Raw genomic sequence first — 18,539 nt, 5'->3', positions numbered from 1 at the left:
GGCCCCAGCCTATCTTTACTTGGGAAGATCACTTAAGCCCTTTGTAACAGAGTTTCCTCATCTGTAAAATTGGGTTAATTATGCCCAGCCTTTCCACTTTCGAGGACTGTGTTAAGAATCAAATAGGCTAATGTACATGAACTGTAATAGGGATAAAGGGCTCTAGGCGTCAATATTGGGTAACATAACCTGTCTCTGCTTCTATTTTACGTTTCTGCCTTTAGTTTCCTTTGCATTATGTTAAAACTTATTTACAATCTCACCAGATTGCCAGCCCTAATCACCTCCTCTAAAGAAATTCTGGAGCTGCTGCAAAATAGTAACTTAAGGCCTGAGAATGTTTCAGAGGCCCCTTCTGGCTCTGATAGCCTATTGCTTCTGGCCTCTCATGGTGGGACTGGTGGGGAAGGGGATGAGGAATGGACAGGACCCTGGAGGTGACACTGGTGGGCCTGGAGTCATCTTTTCTCCTGCTGGGACTGCCCAATGGCTCAGATCCTTGAGGATCCTGGAGAGACAGCCTTCTGTGTAAGTATCTGGCCAGAGAGCCAGTAGGGTCTGCCAGTCACTGCATGGAGACCCAGAGGCTGGGAAACTTATATCATGGCTGTAATACTCTGTTATTAAGGTTCTCTGTTACACTGAGAAAGTTCAGTGGGTAAGTTTGCAGGAGCAGCTGTCCCAGGACCCAGACTCAGGTTGTCCTCATGCTTACAGTCTGCTGTGAGCAGCTGATCAGCAAGGATAAGTCATTCACCATCTTCATCTGACTCCCAGCCACTCAGGTGGGGAACCCGTCCCCCCCGCCCCCCCAACCACCCATTTCAGTCCAGACAGGCCCTTGAACTTCTTCAGGGTGAAATGGGGCCACAAGCCAATTCACTTCCTTTTTGAGGACCAATTTCCTCATCTTGTGTGGAGGGCCATAGTCGTTTTTTCCTTCTAATAATAGTAGCTCGATATTCCCCACTGCCCCTGTTCTCAGTGGGACAGATTCTTCTCCTGGTATCAGTTTCTATATTAGTCAGACTCTGTGTCCCATCTGATGAACATCCAGCGCAGACAGGTTTAAACAAAAGCAAAATGTATACCAGAAATCCAACGCATAAAACCCACCCTGGGTGCATTAGCTCACTTAAGGAAGCAGCCCAGGTCCCCCTCCAATTGCTGGGTTCAGATTCCGCTGATCGGAGGCCTGCTGACCCCAGCTTACAGGGGCGGGCGGCAGGGCGGTGGAGACGGCGGTCTGGCCAACACCACGGAGCCGGTGGACGCGGCCGGCCGTCCAGACGGGCCCCACCTAAGGCAGGGAGCTCTGCCTGAGCTGCCTCGGGGCGCGCTGCCCTGAAGCGGAAGCTGACCCTTCCAGGGGGCCGAGCGGGACCCCAAGAGCAAGAGCCTGCACCTTAGAGGGCGGGGCTCGCGCCGGGGGCGGGGCGCGGGCCTAGGTAGCGCGCGCCTGCGCAGAGGCCCCGCCGCGGGGACCCGGCGCTGCGACTCCGCGCGCCTCCGACTCGGGCTCGGCGGCGGCTCCCGCGCTCCGCGTCCGTCTCTTCCGTCGGGTCCGAGGCCCGGCTCCGCCATGAGCCGGTGCGCAGAGGCGGCGGCCGTGGCGGCCACGGTGCCCGGCGCGGGCGTCGGGAGCGCGGGGCTGCGACCGCAGATGGTGCCCCGCCAGGCGTCCTTCTTCCCGCCGCCGGTGCCCAACCCCTTCGTGCAGCAGACGCGGATGGGCGCGGGGAGGCGCGTCCAGGTGAGGGGCGCGGGTCGGAGAGGGCAGGAGGGTCGAGGGGAGGGGCGCGGGTCGGAGAGGGCAGGAGGGTCCAGGGGAGGGGTGCGGGCCAGAGGGCAGGAGGGTCCAGGGGAGGGGCGCGGGTCGGAGAGGGCAGGAGGGTCCAGGGGAGGGGCGCGGGTCGGAGAGGGCAGGAGGGTCCAGGGGAGGGGCGCGGGCCAGAGGGCAGGTGGGTCCAGGGGAGGGGCGCGGGTCGGAGAGGGCAGGTGGGTCCAGGGGAGGGGCGCGGGCCACAGGACAGGTGGGTCCAGGGGAGGGGCGCGGGCCAGAGAGGGCAGGTGGGTCCAGGGGAGGGGCGCGGGTCAGAGAGGGCAGGTGGGTCCAGGGGAGGGGCGCGGGCCACAGGACAGGTGGGTCCAGGGGAGGGGCGCGGGCCAGAGAGGGCAGGTGGGTCCAGGGGAGGGGCGCGGGCCACAGGACAGGTGGGTCCAGGGGAGGGGCGCGGGCCACAGGACAGGTGGGTCCAGGGGAGGGGCGCGGGCCAGAGAGGGCAGGTGGGTCCAGGGGAGGGGCACGGGCCACAGGACAGGTGGGTCCAGGGGAGGGGCGCGGGCCACAGGACAGGTGGGTCCAGGGGAGGGGCGTGGGCCACAGGACAGGTGGGTCCAGGGGAGGGCGTGGGCCACAGGACTGGTGGGTCCAGGGGAGGGGCATGGGCCACAGGACAGGTGGATCCAGGGGAGGAGCGTGGGCCACAGGACAGGTGGGCCCAGGGGAGTGGCCTGGGTCAGAGAGAGGAGGCAGAGCCAGGCAAGGGGCATGGGTCTGAGAGAAGGTGTGCGGGGAGGGGGGTGGGTCAGAGAGAGGAGGTACATTCAGGTGAGGGACATGGATCAGAGAGAAGAGGTGGATCCAGGTGAGGGGCGTGGGTCAGAGAGAGGAGATGGTCTGAGGGTGCTGTAGGTGTGATAGAGGAGGCATTTGAGGGGTGCGTGAGTCTGGGAAGCAAAGGCTCTGAGGAAGAAAGAGCTGGGGGTCTGAGAGGAGGGGGCTTATGCAGGGGCCATGGGTCTGCCAGGAGCGGAGCTGGGGGTCTGAGAGGAGGGGGCTCATGCAGGGACCATGGGTCTGCCAGGAGCGGAGCTGGGGGTCTGAGAGGAGGGGGCTCATGCAGGGACCATGGGTCTGCCAGGAGCGGAGCTGGGGGTCTGAGAGGAGGGGGCTCATGCAGGGGCCATGGGTCTGCCAGGAGCGGAGCTGGGGGCCTGGGGGGTGGGAAGAGATGGTACAGAGAACACGTGGGTCTGAGACAAGGTCCTAACCAGCAGGCGGCTGAGCAGGCCAGTGGCAGGGGAAACATTCCTTCTGTGCTGAGATGGGGAAGTGAATCCGGGAGACCTTCAATTGGAGTTTGTGAGAATGTGGTGGGAGGCCAGCCTACCGTAGGAGAGCGGGTTTAGGGAAGTTTTTTTTTTTTCTTGCCTTGGGGAAGGAGAGGCGTCAGTCTGGGACCAGCAGCGTGAGTGAGAATGCAGAGAGCCAGGCCTGGAGTTAGAATAAGTGAGGCTGAGACGACCTAGCTGAGCAGAGGCATGGAGGGTGGGAAATCAGAATCTAGGAAAAGGGATCGTGGGTGTCGGCTTAAGGTGTTGAAGCGTTTTTTGGTCCTGAATCAGTCTTGACCCAAACACTTCTAGATTCAAGAATGAGAGGCAGCCCAGACTTTCTTCCACTGTTAAAAATGGCCACATACAAAAAGGAAGTTTCCTTTTTCTTGCAAAGCACTACTTTTACCATTCACAGTTACACTCACTCTTTGGACTTCCTCTTTGGTGAGGCTAGTGATGAAAGAACAAGATAGGCTTTGCCGGCTACATTTGTCCTGAGTGGTCTGTATGGGGGGAAAATGGATTTGTTGTTTCCCTGTCCATATCACAAGTTTCTTTACTTTGGATTTGAAATGGTGCTATTTATGCACAGCCTACTCGTGTGCACTGAGACCATTGTCTTGTACAGCGGAGGCAGGTTAAGTGCTGGGCTGAGCAGCATGGGTGGTGGTTAAAGTAAATGATAGATGGGTGTCTGGCTGAAGAGGGTGTGAGAGAGGAAGAGGAACATGATGTAGTAATACCTCTTTGTAAAGAAGCAGAATGTTTAAAACTTTGATCTTCACATCTGTAAATGGATAGATGTTCCCTTCGTATCTTAAAATTTTAGGAACACTTCTGAGTACAGTGACTGTCATTTAAGATGACTTTTGGTCAAGTCAGTGATACTTAAATGAAAGTATGTCCATCTCTTTGGCTTCGTATTTTTGAAAGAGGGTTGAAGTGGCATATGATGTTGCACCGAGAGTAAATTATTGTCTTTTAATAGCAGGGCCTGTTACTTCCAGCTAACTGTGCCAGAGCTACAGTACAATGGAAAGATCACTAGTCTTAGTCAGAAAGCATCTCAGGCTCTGTCATTTGTTAGTTGTATGACTTCGGCCAAGTCACCTTAACGGCTCTGAACTTCACTTTCCTCATCTATTAAATTGGGATAATAATACATCAAAGGAGGGTTAAAATTAAGGAAGTAATATGTGAAAGAACCTGGTATTGTTTGCTGATCTTCATATGATAGTTATTTTATGCTATTTGTTGTCTACATTTTTAACATAGTACTTAAAATTTGCTAGTATCGTATGGAATTGAATATAGACTGGGTATTTTTTTAAAATTAAAAATCCATATACTACAGGAATACAAAATAGGTTTCAGTGGCTTCAATGGTCTAGGTAAAGGGAAGATTTAAATAGACATAATTAAAAAATAATATTGGCTATATTATCCAGTTTAAAAGATGCATATACTGCCTGGCCAGCGTAGCCCAGCAGCTGAACATCAACCTATGATCCAGGAGACCACCACTCGATTCCCAGACAGGGCACATGCCCAGGTTGTGGGCTCGATCCCTAGTTGGGGTTGTGCAGGAGGCAGCCAATCAATGACTATGTCATCATTGCTGTTTCTATATCTCTCTCTGAAATCAATAAGGACATATTTTTAAAAAATAAAATAATTAAAGATGGATATACTTTCACTTAAGTAAGACTAATATGATTAATTCAGACTAAATTTAATTTGAATTCAAATTTAATCTTGAATGATGATCAGTGTCTTACTTAAGAACTGTTATCGCTTTTGCATTTCATAACAGGGCTTAGCTTTGCCCCTCCACTTCTCCTTTTAGGCTACTTAAGGGTCTGATACTTAGTGGCATGGAAAAAAAGTAGCCTAGCTTTCATTTCCTCAGTAGAATCTGGAATGAAAATGAGTGTTTGGTTGTAACTGTGGGGTCATTTACCATATGAAAATATTTGTTGAATGCCTACTATGTGCCGGGCACAGTGCAATTCTCTGGAGATACAGCAGTGAACAAGAGAAATAAGGACCCTGCATATCTAAAGCTTATATTTCACTGAAAAAAATTTAAACAAATAAGTACAAAAATAAATAATCTCATGTTTTAGTAAGTGCAGTGAAGACAATCCAGAGAAGAGGATAACCCTAATCAAATGTTAAGAAATGTCTCCCTATAGAGATGACATATTACCAAATGGAAATACGATGGAGAATCCTCCTAATTTTTCAGTTACCCAAAATTGGTTTACTGTTAAGTACTATTATTTGTTGCAAATCAGCAAGAGGTACAGAAAAAAACATTGCCCAATATTTGACAACGTACTCAGTTAAAATCCATGTTACCTGCTCATTTTGAATGTTAGTAAATCTTATATGAATATTCTGTAACCTCATTACAACTTTCCTTTCTTACATTCAAGAATATTTCTTGGTCATTTGACAGGCTGTCTTTATTTGACCTGCCTTGGAGCCAACCCACTGCAGCCTTTTCTTTGGGGGTGTTTGCCAAAAACAATCAAAGGCAATTGCTTAACAGCACACTTACCTGAGGCAACGAATAATGATCAGGGCATAACAATAAGCTAACCAAGAATCTTACAAGAAAAAGCTTGTAATTTTATGCTGTTTCAAAAGACACACTTTCAATTCAAAGACCCAAATAGGTTGAAAGTACAAGGATGAAAAAGATATACCATAGTAACCAAGAGAACTGGAGAGGCTATATTAATATTAAGTAAAATAAACTTAAAGATAGAAATATAGAGATAAAAGAGAACATATTATAATGATAAAAGGGTTGATTCATCAAGAAGATACATAATTAGGAGATTAAAGATGGTGGTGGACTGAGAGGAAGCTACACTGACATTCTCCTGGGACCAAACTGGAATTACAACTAAAATATAGGAAAACCATCCTGAATAATCAACTGCAACTGAAGACGAGCTGGAGAGCACCCTCATAACCAAGGAGGAAAAGTGGAGACTGCATAGAGACTGGTAGGAAGTGCAGAGGCTCAAGAGGGCTGGCTGGGCTCCCACAGGCAGCAGCTGAAGTTCCACAGGGATAGCTCAGCTGTGGGCGGTTCCCACTGAGGACTCTGTGGCCTGAACCCCAGGCTAGTCTTCCCAGCCAAGGGAAGCAGAACTGAGAAAGTTGCCCACATAACATCTGGCTGTGAAAAGCAGCCAGGTGTCTGTCTGCCAGGGAGAGACAGCTGGAAATGCAGGCACCCTCTTAAAGAGCCAACACACAAAGTTTTGTGTGCAGCCACTTACCTTGGGCACCAGCAGAGGGAGGGCAGAGTGGACTGGAGCTGTGTGTGAGGAGAATCTAGGGTTGTGGGCTCTGGAGATAGAGCTAAGAGAGCACCCCTCTGGATTCCTGTGCCGAGTCATTTCCCATACTGCACAGGACATCTTTCACAGGCAGACATTTACCTCCCAAGCAGCTTTTGCCTGAGGGGGAAACAGTTGCCCTACCCTGCTGGAAAACCTCTTGCCCTACCCAGAGGAGTTTCTACAGCCTGAGGTTCATTAGGAGAATCAGATTAATCAGCCTGCAGGCAGAAGCAGACCTCAGAGCACTTTGAGTCTTTACCTGATCTGCTTCTTGACATGGGCCTTGGAAAAGCAGACTTTGGTGTGCATTTTGGTCCTAACCAAACGAACCCAGCCCCAACAGAGGAGACCTCAAGCCATGGGTTGTTGATAGCTCCAAATAGGGTACTCAAGGCCAGTCACAAATAGTGTCTGATATTGGTCTGCTCCAGAGACCTTCCAAAAAGACTGAGAGTCCTAGCTGGCCTACCTGATACATAGAAACAAACCCAAATAGGCAGCCAAAATGGGGAGACAAAAAAACAAGCCCCAAATGAAAGAACAAGAGAAGTCTCCAGAAAAATAGCTAAATGAAATGGAGATAAGTAATCTATCAGATATAGAGTTCAGAATACTGATTGTAAGGATGCTCAACAGCATGAAAAAGGATATGGAAACTATGAAAAATGACCAGTCAGAAATGAAAAATGACATAGCAGAAATAGAGAATACATTAGAAGGAATAAACAGCAGATTAGAGGAAGCTGATGATCGGATCAACGAATTAGAAGACAGGGTAGAAAAAATCACTCAACCAGAGATCCAAAAAGAAAAAACAATTAAAAAACAGTCTGAGGGAGCTGTGGGACAACATGAAATATAACAATATTCGCATCATAGGAGTGCCAGAAGAGGTCAAAAGTAAGCAAGGGTTAGAGAACATGATTGAAGAAATAATGGCAGAAAACTTCCCTAACTTGGTGAAAGAAAATGTCACACAAGTTCAGGAGGCACAGAGAGTCCCAAGCAAGAAGAATCCAAAGAGGCCTATAGACACATCATAATTAAAATGCCAAAAATTCAAGACAAAGAGAGAATCTAAAGGCAAAAGAAGAATCCAAAGAGGCCTATAGACACATCATAATTAAAATGCCAAAAATTCAAGACAAAGAGAGAATCTAAAGGCAGCAAGAGAAAAGCAAGCTGTTACCTACAAAGGAACTCCCATAAGGCTGTCAGCTGATTTCTCATCAGAAACTCTACAGGCCAGAAGGGAATGGCATGAAGTATTCAAAGTAATGCAAAGCAAGGATCTGAAACCAAGACTGTTGTACCAAGCAAGGCTATCATTCAAAATAGATGGTGAAATAAAGAGCTTCCCAGACAAAAAAGGTTAAAGGAGTTCATCACCACCAAACCAACATTGCAGGAATTGTTAAAGGGATTGTTGTAATTAGAAGTAGAAATAGAAGCATTGCAAGAAATGTTACAGGGACTGCTGTAATAATAATAAGAGATAGAGAAACATAGGCATAAAGAATTAAAATGGCAATAAATAAGGACCTATCAGTAATAACCTTAAAGACTTTAAGGGAGAGGTCAACAGCAATGCAGTCATAGTCTTGGACTTCAGCACCTCACCGACTTCACTGGATAGAGCTTCCAGACAAAAAGTCAACACAGAAACAGTGACTCTAAATGGCACACTAGATCATATGGATTTAATTGCTATTTAGAGAACATTCTACTCCAAAGCTGCAAAATATACATTCCTCTCAAGTGCACATGGGACATGCTCAAAGATAGACCACATGTTAGGACACAAAACAATCTCTACAAGTTCAAGAAGATTGCAATCATGTCAAGCATCTCAGGTCACAAGGGCATGAAATTAGAAATCAACTATAGCAAAAACACTCAAAACTTTCAAGCACATGGAAGCTAAATAGCATGTTATTAAACAATAAATGGGTTACCGATAAGATCAAGAAAGATAAAAAACTTCCTGGAAACAAATGAAAATGAACACACAGCAAACCAGTATCTATGGGACACAGCTAAAGCAATCCTAAGAGGGAAGTTCATAGCACTGCAGGCCTACCTCAAAAAGCAAGAAAAATTTTTAGTCAACTATCTAACCTTATAACTTAAAGAATTAGAAAGCTCCCCTGGGAAGCTGTCTGGACCAGGGTTTTTGTTTGCTGGGAGTTTTTGGTGTTTTGTGTTTTTTTTTTATTGCTGCTCTGATTTCATCAGCTGTTATTGGCCTATTCAGGTTTTCTGATTCTTCCTCAGTTTTACATGATCTCACTCATATGTGGAATCTAATAAACAAAATTGACTGAGGAACAAAATAGATCCAGAGACACAGAAACATGGAACAGACTGAGGGATCTCAGAGGGAAGGTAAGGGTGGGAGAGTGGGTGGGGAGAGATTAATCAAGGAACTTATACGCATATATGCATAACCCTTGGACACAGACAGTAGTGTGGTGAAGGCCTGGGGAGGGGGCAAATGCGGGTTGGAGGGGGTCAGTGGGGGGAAAAAGGGGAATATCTGTAATACTTTCAACAATAAAGATAAATAAAAAAATAATAATGGTTCAAAGAAGAAATCATAAGAAAAGCTAGTAAATACTTTGAGATGAATGAAAGTGAAGACAGAATATATAAAAACATGTGGCTAACATTGTTTCAAAGTCTGAAAAAACATGTTATAATAAAGGGAAATTATAGACCAATTTCCTTCATGTTACAGATATAACAATATCAGCAGGTCAAATACAGCAATATGTAGGAGAGATAATATATCCTAAGTTTGGTTTATTCGAGGAATACAAGGTTGGTTTAACATACAAAAATTTATATTTCAACGTAATTCATCATATTAGCAAAACATATGAAAAGAAGCATATGATCATTTCAGTAGATGCAGAAATTTCATTATCTCATTTGACAAAACTTAGCATCTACTGATGCTTAAAAATTTTCTCAGTAAAATAGAAATAAAATGATGTTGGAAAAACTAGATAAATCTATGAATATAAATGAACCTTGATCACTATGGCACACCACACACAGAAAAGTCATTTTAGGTGGACATGGCCTGAAACATAAAAGCTGAAATCATACAGCTTCTAGAAGAAAATAGAAAACATCTTCATTACCTGGAGGTAGGTAAAGATTTCCTAGGAAGGACTTTTATATAGAACATAAAAAGAATTGCTACAAACTGGTGTAAGACTAACAACCCAATAAAAATAGACCCAAGATGTGAACAGACACTTAAAATAAGAAGTTGAAGGGATGACCAACAAACGCCTGAAAAGGGTGCTCAGCATCGTTGTTTATCAGGGAAGCGTGAGTTGAAACCTCAGTGAGATAGCATTTTTCACCCCTTAACTCGCTGCAGACTGACAACACCAAGTGTCAGGATGTGGGGCAACAGGAACTTTCACACTTTGTTCATAGAGATGTCAAATGGTACAACCACTTTGGGAAACAGCTTGGCAGTTTCTTAAAAAGTTAAGCATACCCTGATCCAACAATTTCACTTTCAGTGATATTAAAATATATGTTCACACAGGGACTTGAACATTAATGTTCATGGTTAAAAACTTAGGATAAGGCCAACTGTCCATGAACAGATGAATGGGTAAGTGAATTGTAATCTGTTCATACAATGGAATCATATTCTGCAATGAAAAAGACCATACTACTGATACATATGACAGCATGATTGAATCTCAAAACTATGAAGTGAAAGAAGCCAGACGTAAAAGTACAGACTGTGTGATTTCATTTGTATGACAGTCTAGAACAGGAAAAGACTATGGTGAAAGAAAGTCTCAGTGGTTGCCGAGGGCTGGGGAGGGTGTGTTGACTGCTGAGAGGCACAAGGGACCTTTTTCGGGGGGTTTTATATCTTGATCTTGGTGGTGTTTGCATAGCAATATACATTTGGAAAACTCAATCTATACACTTAAAATAGGTGCATTTTATTTTATGTAAATGATGTCTTAATAAAGTTGATATTTTAAAGAGACTACCCACAACAAATGTTCGCCAAGATGTGCAGTGGCTGAAACTCTCATTAATTGCCAGCGGCATTTTCAAACGATATGGACACTTATTTTTATCAACTTTGACTTTCAGACTTTCTTTCTTGGAATTATCCTGCTTCCAGTTCGTGCCTTATTGCTGGCATTAGTTTTATTACTGGCATGGCCATTTGCTGCAGTTTCAACAGTATGCTGTCCTGAAAAGCTGACCCATCCATTGACCGGTTGGAGGAGGTAAGAAATAGTTATGTCTAAATACTAAGTAAATTACGATAAAGACCTTTAGTTAGTGATCAGTAGTTTTATCTGACTGCTACCCACTCAATTTTAATTATTTATTCTTGTTTCTCAGATGAAAGTGTTCTTAATTTATCATATGTAGAAATTATTGCCCAAGAACAGATAATCTTTTGTCGAAGTTATTTCCTAGTATTAAAATATTTTGTTTTCTGAGTTATTGCCAAGGAATGATAGGTCCCCGGTTCTCAAAGAGCCAGTTAGTATACCTGAAACCACTGAGGTTGGAAAACACCTGGCTTTTTTGTTTGTATGTTTTGCTCTTCCTCAGTTTTCACATTTGCTTTTATCCCTCTATAATAACTACATACTTTATTAAGTGATATAATTAAGTGGATCGGTTATAGTGTATTAATTCATTATTTCAGTGATTATTATTAGCAGCAATTTAATTATTGATCAGTAGAGCCTAGCTTTGTTAAGCACTGAGGCCCACTGGAACTGCTCTTCCAGCATGTGGTTAGCGTGGTGTTAGAAAACAGACTGGTGATGAATTAAAGTTATGAGTAAAAGTCCATTCCCATTGGGCAGCTGCCATACGTATGTTCTAAAAGTGAAGGCCTTTCCGGTGGACTCCTTGGACTTCAGAGAGAGCCATAGATGGGTTTTAGGGCACAATTACACTCTGAAATTGTGCACATTGGGTGTTGTGGGTTTTTGGGGTTTTTTTGTACGCAAGGGTCTATTCCTCTCATCTAAACCTCAAATGAGAATATGTCCTCCAAAATTTTTGAGAAGCACTGTTTTAGAAACTTTTTAAGAAATATACAATTTGTTGTTCAATTCACGTTTTAGTGAACAAATGTCAACATGAAACACAAAGCTGATTTGAACTAGAAATAAGTCCATGCCTTGCAGTGGCTGGGGAGAAATGATACCACCTCAATCCTGGGAGAAATGATGCCACCTCGGTCCTGGGAAAAATGATAGCACCTCAGTCCTGGGAGAAATGATACCATCTCAGTGCTTGCAGATCATACTCCTTTGTTTTATAACTAGCTCAAGGTTGTATGTCACTGAAAACATACTGTAAGTGACATTTTTCATCACTTATTGATTCCTTTCAATAATTTCCCTGGTTGCTATTGTTAGTGGCTTATGGAAACCTACGATCAGGGAAGGAATAGCCTAAAAATCCAGAAAACAGAAAAAGAAAGTCCTACTTTTGTCAGTTAAGCCAGTATATTTACCGCCTCTCAAACAGGTGACATTGGAGTTATTATGTAACACTAGATTTTTAGCTTGCTTTCTCTCTCTCTCTCTCTTTATTGTTGAAAGTATTACAGATGTTCCCTTTTCCCCCCATTCATCCCCTCCACCCGGCATACCCCCCAGGTCTTTTCCGCACTATTGTCTGTGTCCGTGGGTTATGCATATATGCATATAAGCTATTTGGTTAATCTCCCCGCCACTCCCCACCCCCACCTTCCCTCTGAAATTCGTCTGACTGCTCCATGGTTCTATATCTCTGGATCTGTCTTGTTCATCAGGTTCTACATATGAGTGAGATCCTGTGGTGCTTGTCTTTCTCTGACTGGCTTATTTCCCTTAGCATAACCCCAAAACACTAATCAGAAAGAACTTATGCATCCCTATGTTCATAGCAGCACAGTTTACAATAGCTAAGATCTGGAAACAGCCCAAGTGCCCATCAGTAGATGAGTGGATAAAAAGCTGTGGGACATTCACACCATGGAATACTACGCAGCTATAAAGAAGAAGGATCTCATACCCTTTGGGATTTTTAGTCATTTTTAAAAACATTTAAAATAGAAGTGTTTAGTGACCTTGAATATGGGATACTTTGGAATGTAGTTGTCAGAAGCTACATGGCTATAGATCAGAAACAGGAGATGTGGAAACTCTAAAAAAGCCTTACCTAAATAGAAATCTTAACTCTAAACGAAAGGGCAATAAGGAGAGAGATACGGTCATGTGTCTGTGCCCCCTGGGAAAGTACTTTGGCTTTCTGTGTCTCACTTCTCCTTACTGTGAAATAGAAGTCAGACTAACTTCCTCAGTAGCTAATTGCTTAAGAGTTCCTCACTATAACATTATAAGATTATTGAGAAAATTAGATAGGAAGCCCATTTTTAAAAGCTCTCATTAGTTGTCTTATGGGAGGACATATGTAGTATTTTATTTTCATGAAAAGCTATAGGCCTATTTATATACTGAGATGCCCATCCTGTGTTTCCATTTCTAGGAGCATGTTTTGGTTTCCCTACTCATTTGAGCTTATCAAGGACAGAGACTGGACCTTACTCGTCTTGTGTGTCCAGCACAGTTCCTGGCACAGTTTGTGAATTAATTAATCTTTAATGACAGATTCTTTTGAAAAAGTCAACAATTAGATTTCCTGAATTGTTTAAGTGCATCTCTGCTCCAAGGGAGTGTGATGGTGAATTTTCTTAAGATTCTTGATGATGTCTTAGAAGGCTGACTTTTATTTTTTTATTATTATTTTTAAAATTTTTCTTTATTGTTGAAAATATTACAGATGTCCCATTTTTTCCCCATTGACCCCGTCCACCCCTTACCTACTCCCCACCCCAGGCCTTCCCCACACGATTGTCTGTGTCCATGGGTTATGCATGTAAAGTATTTGGTTAATCTCTCCTCACTTCCCCACCCCACCCCCAGAAGGCTGGCTTTTAAAAAATTATTCCTAAAATAACTGAGGACAGTTTCAGCCTGAGAATTCTAAAACAGTTTGTGGAGATAACTGCATCTTTGTTACACAAATGTAGATTCCCAAGGTGGTTACTTTGAAGGGCTGTACTGATCTGAATTCCTCGGAAGGATATGTGTTGAAAATTCATTCTTTTCACTTTAGAGTCACAGAAGAATGGAGCCACTTACTAGCCATTTGTCCTTGGAAAAATTACTTCTCTGTGCCTCAGTTTTTCACATCTGTAAAATGACGATAATAAATAATACCTATTTCATCAAATTGAGCTGAAGATTAAAGAAATTAATATATGTAGAGTATTTAGAATAGTGCCTGGCAGAAAGCACTCCATGGAAGTGTTAGTTATTCTTAGCTTGTATTTTAAAATGAAGTGTTCTGATATGTTTTGGTTTTCACATTGTGTCTTCGTGTTTTAGAGTCAAGCCCAGCATTGGCTGCAATGAGCAAAGCTAATTCTGCCTTTTCTGTATGTCTATTCAAAGGAAAATTACTCAGCCAGTTTTGAAGTTTCTGGGCCGTGCCATGTTCTTTTCCATGGGGTTTGTAGTTACCGTGAAAGGAAAGATCGCAAGTCCTACGGAGGCGCCGATTTTCGTGGCTGCCCCCCACTCGTCATTCTTTGATGGCATCGCCTGTGTCGCAGCCGGGTTGCCGTCCATGGTTTCTCGGAATGAGAACGCGCAGGTGCCTCTGATTGGCAGTAAGTATTTGTAAGGTAACGTAGATAAAATATTGTCACTGTCATGATTTATAAATATCAGATTTAGTTTATTGGTAGGCTTTCAAGAGACTTAAAAATAATAAAAATTTCAAACATATTTCCTTTTTTCTGTGAGTTACTATATTGAAAGAATGACTTTATGAAAAAAAATTAGACTTCCCTTATAATTCTTTTAAAATCTTATTTTTAGCACTGTACCACCATCTCTTTCTGTTCTTATACATGAAAGACCAGTTTTTCCAATACCAACCATGCTTGATTTTTTTTTTTAGAGAGACTTTAACCAAAGAATTTGTGGAAACACCCATTGCTGCTATTTCATTAATTTCTCTTCCAGGTATTAGGCCGATGAACACTATGTTTTTTGTCCTAACTCTGTTTTCTTCATTTCCCCCAAGTTTCCACGAGGGACCAGTGTATAACTCTTTGAAAATTATGATGTGGAACAATAAGTGCTTCCTGCCATAAAAAATAATGAAGCAAGTGAAATGTTTTTCCCACCAGATGCTTGGATCTCTCCCTAGGGTATTAGTCTCCAAGTAACTGCTCCCTGTTGTCCCAAGGTCATTGCAGGCGTCAAGTGATGAGAGAGCGAGTGTAAAAGTTGCCTCATGTTGCCTGCAGAAATCATACTAATCCATTGAGCTAAGAAAGACACTCTTTCTCAATGTAATTCCCTGCTTTACATAATAAGGTGTTTTCCTGAAAAGTTGTGTAGCAATAGAATTTTGGTAAATTGAGATTTATTTGCCCTGTGCTAGGAAGTTACTCATTTAGAAGACTGTTGTGTTGAAAATTTTAGTAAAATGAATAATAATTGTTTTCAACTCCTGTGTACTATGAATTCACATAACCAGTTTTCAGGATGAACTAGGTAATCTTGTAGAGCATTTCAAAGATTTAATGTCAATTGAAGAAGAAGACCTTTAGGGAGCAAATTGCATTTGCTGCTTTTCATATTCCTGCTGCTAATTTCTAGGAAATCAATTAAATATTTTTAGGTATAAATATCCACCTCTGCTTTTGAAACCAGGAGTTAAGTTCTAATAAACTTTGAATTAGAGGAGTTTTTAATAAGATTGCTCTTTTTTATTTGCTCTCATTTTAATTTCCATAAAATGTGTCCAATGATTTACTTTGGTAGCTTTCGCCAAAAAAAAAAAAAAAAAGGCTTGGCTGTGATTTTTTGTTTGTTTTAAAGGACTGTTACGGGCTTTGCAGCCAGTGCTGGTATCCCGCATAGACCCGGACTCCCGAAAAAACACAATAAATGAAATAATAAGGCGAGCAACATCAGGAGGGGAGTGGCCCCAGGTAAAAAAAACACTGTAGATGTTGACGTAAATATATTGATAGTTTATTTATTGTACACTTGTAAACATACGCGCTTGGATCCACAGAGAGCAGAATAAATGAGTGAGCCTTAAGAAGTCCCCTTCCCCATGAGATACTCCATGGAATTAAATGTATCACCCTTTTTCTATTCTCTGAACCAGCTTCTATTTTGTGTTATAAAAAGTAATTCCCTACCTCTGAATTTACTTACCTTTTAAATGATGAAATACTAATGCTCAGTCGTACTCAACCATGTGATGGGTTTGCTGAAAAGGAATTAAGAGCTTGCCTCTTATCTGAAGGAGCGTTTTCAGTTCAGGGGGCATCTCAGAATCACCTGTAGAATCTTTTCACACTTGACCATCTCGCCACCCCCTCCCCTGGGATGAATGCCTTTTGAAGGCGAGGGAGGGGCAACGTGATGGGATAAAGAAAGCCCCGGGGGTGATGCTGGTAAGTATTCTACCTTTGCCCAGAACCAATGGTCCTGCAGCGATCTGGCCACCTGTGAGGATGTGGAAATGTTAGAGCACCCAGGAGAGTGTGCTCAACCGGGTTGTAGAAACCAGGGCATGTGAGGAATGGTTTAAAAGGCGACTAGGAGGGAGTGGCATTTGGAATAAGGCTTCCATTTTTCAGTTTGGATCCAAGGAATGTATCCAGGACTGGTAGGTGTGAGTTGACACGTAAGTAGATTTCAGCTCATTTTGCTCGTCTCAAGGAACTTCCTGTACAGAGGTAGAGTCGTCTGAATCGGAATCCTCTTCTGGAATTTTCGGGCACTGCCTAAGCAGCCACTCGAGGGAGCAGGTATTGTAGAAAGAATTCAAGCATTAGAAATGCTGGATGACTTGTAATGCCCCTTCCAGCTGGAGACTTCATGATTCATTGTTAACTGTGTAGCTATAGAATGTGCACTGAATGAGTCATGGTTGATAATGGATCCCATTGTCACAGGAAACCGATTTCTTTTTCAATTAGAAGATGGAATGGCATGTATTCATAATTTTTTTTTTTACAAGTAACCTTTTATGGTGGTGAGTTAGCCTAATGATGTTTCTCTGTGTAATTATTATAAAATACACTTTACTAGCTGTTGAGGGAGCAGGACTTTCCTATTTTGTTTTACGTACTTGGCAATTTATCCATTGCTAAATTCCAAATGCTTCAGAAAATCAAGTTGCCATTTCATTCAGCAAATGGGAAACTAACTGCCTACCTTTCACATGGAAAACGTGGGAAAGTACATTCCAAGCTAACGACACTTCCTCAGAAAGATATTAAGTTGTGTTTCATGTGTCAGCTAATTCAAGAACCACAAAGCACAGTGTAGGCCGCTAGCTCCTCCCTGCCTCCCCGCGCATATTGCTGGGAGTGATGCCTTTTGGAGGGAGTGGGAGACGTCTGGGTTCAGAAAGATGTACTGTCCCCTGCATGTCCACTCGACCATGACTTAGGTCCACATCGCCTTCTAAGGCTATTCGGACCCTGAGTATCATCAAGAAACATTTGCTAAGTGTATCTATACTCCATTCAAAGCTTTAATCCATTTTCTGATTATCTTAACGGTCAGACGGCCCTTCTTTCAGAGGAAAACCAAACACCTATCATCTGATTGTCGCTTTCCTTAGAATCACGGGTCAGCCTTAGAGTTCGTCTCTGTTTTATAAGAATTGGCAGCTATCTGTGACGTAATGAGAACGTGAATAATGGGCTAATCAATGAATTAGACTGAAATATTAAATCTATTCCTTTTCTCCCAAGATACTAGTTTTCCCAGAAGGTACTTGTACTAATCGCTCCTGTTTGATTACTTTTAAACCAGGTGAGATCAATTAAATTACGTATTGTGACAAAGTGGTGTGGAAGCTTTTTCGAATGACTTGATAGGAGTACACAGAACAACTCTGAGTCTCACTTCTTTTCCAGTAAAAGTTCTTAACGTTATGAAGCCGCAGAACAGAACGTGCTTCTTTACTTTCTCTTTTGGTATCATAACCCCTTAGACTTCACCTATTTCAATGACCGTTATGATGCCTTCTACGGTTCACTTCATTTTTTAATAGTATCAAGCCTTGAGTTTCAGAGTAATTGTGTAATTTTACATTTAATTTTATAGTAATTAGTAGTACTCTAAAATGTTTCTGTATTGGCTGTCAGGATGCTCAGAGCCAAAGTTTGAGCTCACTTTTGTCAGCCGTGGTAGTTCATGCTTCAAGCGTTGGGTTTCATCTACATTTTTCTCACTTTGTCTTTGTCTTGATTTTTGTGATTACTTTAAAATAATTCCATCGAATAATAGGTATTTGGAAAATGCAAGCAAATGGAGATGTCAATAAATGAATATTTAAAGTGATTTGGGCACCACATTTAATACTTTGCTTACATAATTCTGAATTTTCAAAATCATTTTGGTAAACACCAGGGATTTACCAACATTCAGCAAATAGTTTCTTACGTGTACTCTTAAAACGTTCAGTTACCTGTGTGTCGTTTCTTGTTAGTTTTTTCTCTGTTGTAAAACTGGTGCTCGCACAAAGCCCACGTAACAAAACTCCATCATGGTTATAGGAGCCTTCATTCCAGGAGTTCCCGTGCAGCCAATCCTCCTGCGGTACCCAAACGAGCTGGTAAGCATCGTACTTCACTGTGGGAAGCTTTCAGACATTGCCAACGGCACCGGGCCCGAGGGCCCCTTCGAATAGTTGAATAAAGGTCTGAACAGCTAAGTGGCAGGAGCCCATGGAGAGGCTCACCCTCCTTGCCTCATTTGGTTTTTAAAGTTGGCAAGACAGGCCCGTACTTGTCGATGCCAGTATTGCATTCTGCTTTCGCCGCTCCCAAGTCCCATGAGGACACCTCCGTGGCTTCTGCTCTGTCACTGCGGTGCTATGATGAAGTCTCCGATTCAGGGTCTCAGCGGAAAACTTGCATAGATTTGTGATTTTCATTAAGCCTAGGAGGAAACTTTCCCG

General features: G+C 43.1%; 1 protein-coding gene across 1 annotated transcript in view; it reads left to right on the top strand.

Annotated features, from left to right (window-relative positions):
- Positions 1-1,456: 1,456 nt before the first annotated feature.
- The window catches only part of LPCAT2 (lysophosphatidylcholine acyltransferase 2), a 56,539-nt gene continuing 39,456 nt past the window's right edge, over positions 1,457-18,539 (top strand). Inside the window, exons 1-6 of the mRNA XM_081119814.1 lie at positions 1,457-1,753; positions 10,614-10,753; positions 13,991-14,208; positions 15,431-15,543; positions 17,329-17,389; positions 18,136-18,194. Of these exons, the coding sequence (XP_080975940.1) occupies positions 1,583-1,753; positions 10,614-10,753; positions 13,991-14,208; positions 15,431-15,543; positions 17,329-17,389; positions 18,136-18,194 (762 nt within the window). The 5' untranslated portion in view covers positions 1,457-1,582. The remainder of the gene's footprint in view (positions 1,754-10,613; positions 10,754-13,990; positions 14,209-15,430; positions 15,544-17,328; positions 17,390-18,135; positions 18,195-18,539) is intronic.

Source organism: Miniopterus schreibersii (assembly GCF_964146895.1).
Source record: "Miniopterus schreibersii genome assembly, chromosome: 18".
Classification (NCBI taxonomy): domain Eukaryota; kingdom Metazoa; phylum Chordata; class Mammalia; order Chiroptera; family Miniopteridae; genus Miniopterus; species Miniopterus schreibersii.
This window is presented reverse-complemented; position numbering and strand designations above follow the sequence as displayed.